The 4,264-nt window shown below is 38.7% G+C and overlaps 1 protein-coding gene across 1 annotated transcript in view; it reads left to right on the top strand.

Annotated features, from left to right (window-relative positions):
• Positions 1 to 213: 213 nt before the first annotated feature.
• The window catches only part of LOC111379480 (zinc finger CCCH domain-containing protein 19-like), an 11,159-nt gene continuing 7,108 nt past the window's right edge, over positions 214 to 4,264 (top strand). Inside the window, exons 1-3 of the mRNA XM_023002854.1 lie at positions 214 to 1,923; positions 2,056 to 2,135; positions 3,312 to 3,631. Coding sequence (XP_022858622.1) covers positions 395 to 1,923; positions 2,056 to 2,135; positions 3,312 to 3,631 — 1,929 coding nt within the window. The 5' untranslated portion in view covers positions 214 to 394. The remainder of the gene's footprint in view (positions 1,924 to 2,055; positions 2,136 to 3,311; positions 3,632 to 4,264) is intronic.

The following is a 4,264-nucleotide window of genomic DNA, read 5'->3' as shown; positions in this document are numbered from 1 at the left end:
CTTTCATTTGACAATTATTATATTCAAACTCTTTTTTTCAACATATTTATTTTAAATCATACATTTACATAATATATTTTGTATATAAGTTCAAAATTTCTCCTTGTTTTTTAAACACATGTTAGCCTAAAAATCAATGTTTAAAAATATATTTTCCTTGAATAACAATCGTTAAACGGGGGCTAAATAAACTAACTTTCCCCACATTTTCATACCCCAGAGCCAGACACCGGTGAAACCAGTCGTAATCTGATTTCCAGAATCGGCCAAATAGATTACGCAATACTTGTGTATGCGTTATATATTTATTTAAGGATCAGTAAATATAAATGTGTTTACATATGCTTACAGAGAACCTAGGGTTAGGGTTTCGGATATAGAATTCAGATTCTGGATGGAGGATGGTGAAGAGACTTTATCGCATGTCAATGAACCATTTAATTTTGAAATGAAACAGGAAAAATTAGAAAATGAAGAGAATAAAACCACTGAGCAATCCGTGTCGTTTTCTGAATTGGATGACTCGAATTTAAGTATAGGTGGAGAAAATGTTGATGCGGATATGGTAGAGGAGGAGAAAGAGAAGCTGCCTGCGGTGGCGGAAGTTGGAGAAGACGAAAAAGAGTCTGTTACGGAGAAATATGACGTAGCGGGACCGGAATTGGAAGTGGATGCCGTGGCGGAGCTTATTATGGATAGTGGAGAAAAGAGCGTATTCGAGAGAGTTGATTCGATGGTGCTTACGGCTGAAGAAGCGGGGGCAGAATCAAAGGAAACTCTTGCTTTGGAGAGTGAAGTCGGAGGAATGAAAGATGGCTGTGATAGGGGGGAGTCACTGCTTGCTTCGAATGGTGAGGAAGAATTGGTGCCGGTGATGGTAGGTGATGGAAGCAAGGTTAGTTCCGGCACATGGGAATTGAGTCCTCATGCTCAGTTGGATGTGAACGTAATCCGTGAAGCGCCAGTGGAAAGAGAGGGAATGGAAGCGAGGGGTCCAAAAGCCGCAGCTGAGATAGAGGAGGAGAGAGGCAAGGGACAGCACATTGAGAAAGAGGAAGGAGCTGAGCTGGAGCCAGAGAGAATTCAAATTCTTGAAATTGATTCGCGGACGTTAGTGGAAGCTGGTATAGGCGGCAAGAAGGTTACAGATAAGATAAATGATTCAGAAGGTGGGACTACTGAGAAACTGTTCGGAACTGTAGAAAAAAAAGATGATTCTAAGACCAAAATTGAGGTGGTGAATTGTAGTGAAGGAGAGCAGGTTCACAAATCTGATGATGCTAAGGGAAATTTTGGCACTGACATGAATGATAAGAGTGCAGCAGATAGGTTGGTTGCTGAGGAGAGTTTGATGGTCAGAACTTTAACGGAGGAGGAGAAGGATATCAGCGTGGAGGTTTTGAAAGGCGCGGAGTTATCTGAGCTTGCAAGTGAGGCTGAAATTGAGGAGGTAGAAGCAGTGTCTTCAGAGGAGATTTCAGCAGGAGATACTAAAATGGAAACAGAGGCATGCACGGAAATAGAAATGACAAGGGATGACATGGCCCAGGAGATTCAAGTGGTTGATTTACAAATGGAAGCTGAGGTGGTGGAAAGGAATGATGGAATTGAGACAATCCCACCCGAGGATGCAAAAAGGGACACAGAGGAAACAAAGAGTGATTTGGATGAGCCTGGTCAGGAGTTTGATGATCCACTGGCTGGAATAAAATCTGAAGATGAAGCAATGGCTGCAGAGGACACTGAAATGGAGACTGAAACAGATGTGGGTGAACCGGTGAAATCGTCTGGAGAGAAGCAGAAGAGGGGGAGGAATTCAAAAGGTCCCCAGGCCACAGCAAAACCTTCAGCTAGGAAGAAAGTGGGAGAGGACGTCTGTTTCATTTGCTTTGATGGTGGGGACCTTGTGATATGCGATCGCCGGTAAGTTCTAAATGATGTGTTGAACCCATAGAATTCTAACCTAAAAAGGAGATAAAACTAGTGTTCTGAATATATATAGTTGGCTATGTGTTTGTGATGCTTATCAATAACTGAATGTCTTTGGGTTTCCAGAGGTTGCCCCAAAGCATATCATCCTTCTTGTGTAAATCGAGATGAGGCCTTTTTCACCACTAAGGGTCGCTGGAACTGCGGTAGGCGCACCTCTTTATCTCTTCACACATGTACAATTTTGGAGATCAATATTTCATGTTTTTGATGAGTTTATTAAATGGAATATCAGGCTTCTTATGTAGTCAGCTTTGCTATTGGCCTCCGTGTGAATATTGTTGTCGAATCATTCATAGGGACATATTTAGATTTTACTTGACATTGATGATTGCAATAGGGTGCAGTTGTTCCCATGCCAGAATGTGCTTATCCATTCCTTCATTATTGCATCTTGCCTTGTTGGATGGTGATGACCTTTCACACTTTCATGGGTCTAGTTATTAGTTTTTCAACTTCTGAAATTTTCAATATCTTAGCCAAATCTAAGTGGTTTGCTTCTGCATTACTATAGCCCTTAATACCTAGATTAACTGAAAATTGCAGACTTGGTGTTTTGAGAAATGTCAACCTCAAGCCTGTATTCTGAGAAGGTTTTGCGACTGGATACATACTACCCTAACTCGAAGGAAATTGATTTTGTTCCACAAAATGTGTCATACACGCTAAGTTAACAAAAATTAGTGAAAGCAATTTTTTGCATATGCTACTTTGGTACACGAGCTATTTTCTTTCATCGTATAATGAACCACCATACTCTTCCATTAGTCTTCTAAATGTTCCTAAGTTGTTATTTGTAGTTTTTGAGAGGGGGAGCTCCTAATAAGTTTAAAAGTAACATTTAGACATCATTGTGCCATTGAACTCCGCTCAAATCAATATCCAGTTACATTAAACTTGATAACTTTTCCACTAGTTTGCTGTGTAGTAGTAGTTGGTTTTCTTTCTTAATTCTTGTTTGGCTAAAATATAATCTTATAAATTCAAGTCAAAGTCAAACTTTAATTTTAACCATACATTAACAACTACTACCCACTTATTATCCACACATTTTGTGATAATCTCATTATAATATTATCCAAACAAGCACATAATATCATTTGGTAGATCTTTTACTACAATTATATGTGTGGCCCAACAACAACTAATTGAAGGAATTGCGTTAAGCCTTTAAGTTTCTGCCTTCATGGTTCTTTTCCAATTTTCATTGTTGCTGAACGCCTCAGTTTCTCAGTTTTCTTTACCTAAACTTCGTGAGGAATATTCAAGCTTATATTGTTAATTTTAGGCTGCTATAAAATGTGCTTTTCTTATGTTTCCAGGTTGGCATATGTGCAGCATTTGTGAGAAGAATGCCCACTATATGTGTTATACATGCACATATTCCTCGTGCAAGGGTTGCATTAAAGATGCTGTTATCTTTTGTGTCCGAGGAAATAAGGGCTTCTGTGAGACGTGCATGAGAACTGTTATGCTAATTGAGAACAATCAACAGGAAAATGTATGTGCTTCCATGACCTATCTGCCTGTGTGTGTGGAATTGGTCTGGGGTTTCGCAATGTATCAACTCTATCTTGCTAATGCTAGTAATGGCATTTGTCCCCATGATTCAAATGCTCAATATTTACTACATGATTATTATTGACGTGCAGCTTATGTCAATTTATTTTGTTAAGCTCTTGATACATTTTCCTTTTGGATTTCTGTCAGTAAGCCATATCATACATGTTCAGAATTGTTGGTATGTTCGATATGATTGTTGACTTCCATCTTTGGATGTTTTATGTGGGAACTACAAATGGCAGTCAGATTGAAACTGGAATAACTTGAGATAAATTTGTCTTCTCAGTCATGAGCTGAAGGTCCAATGGGTTTGCAAGCTTCTGGACTAAAGCAAGATCCCTAGCAAAAAGACCTCAAATCTGAAGACCTTTAGTACTTGCCGTTTCCTTTTGAAATTTTCTTAATAGCCTTGAAATAATATATATGAACAGAAAGTTCGTGAAGTAGGTGATAACAAAGAAAAATAGTAAAATAACCCATGGGTGAGTAAACTGAATCCCCTCATCGCTTGTTAATTCTGTTGTATGATTTGAAGTCTTAAAGAGACAAATTTAGTCACAAAATGTAGATTGAGCTACAAAACTTTCGCATTTGAGCTGATTGGAATACTAAGATTTATCAATTTTGCTAGTGATATCTAGTCAGGACAGTCAATTTGTGGAATTCACAATTTGCTTGTTGTAGAACACCTTAGAAATTTTTTCTGCCTCAG

This window comes from Olea europaea, chromosome 3 (genome assembly GCF_002742605.1).
Source record: "Olea europaea var. sylvestris chromosome 3, O_europaea_v1, whole genome shotgun sequence".
Classification (NCBI taxonomy): domain Eukaryota; kingdom Viridiplantae; phylum Streptophyta; class Magnoliopsida; order Lamiales; family Oleaceae; genus Olea; species Olea europaea.
This window is presented reverse-complemented; position numbering and strand designations above follow the sequence as displayed.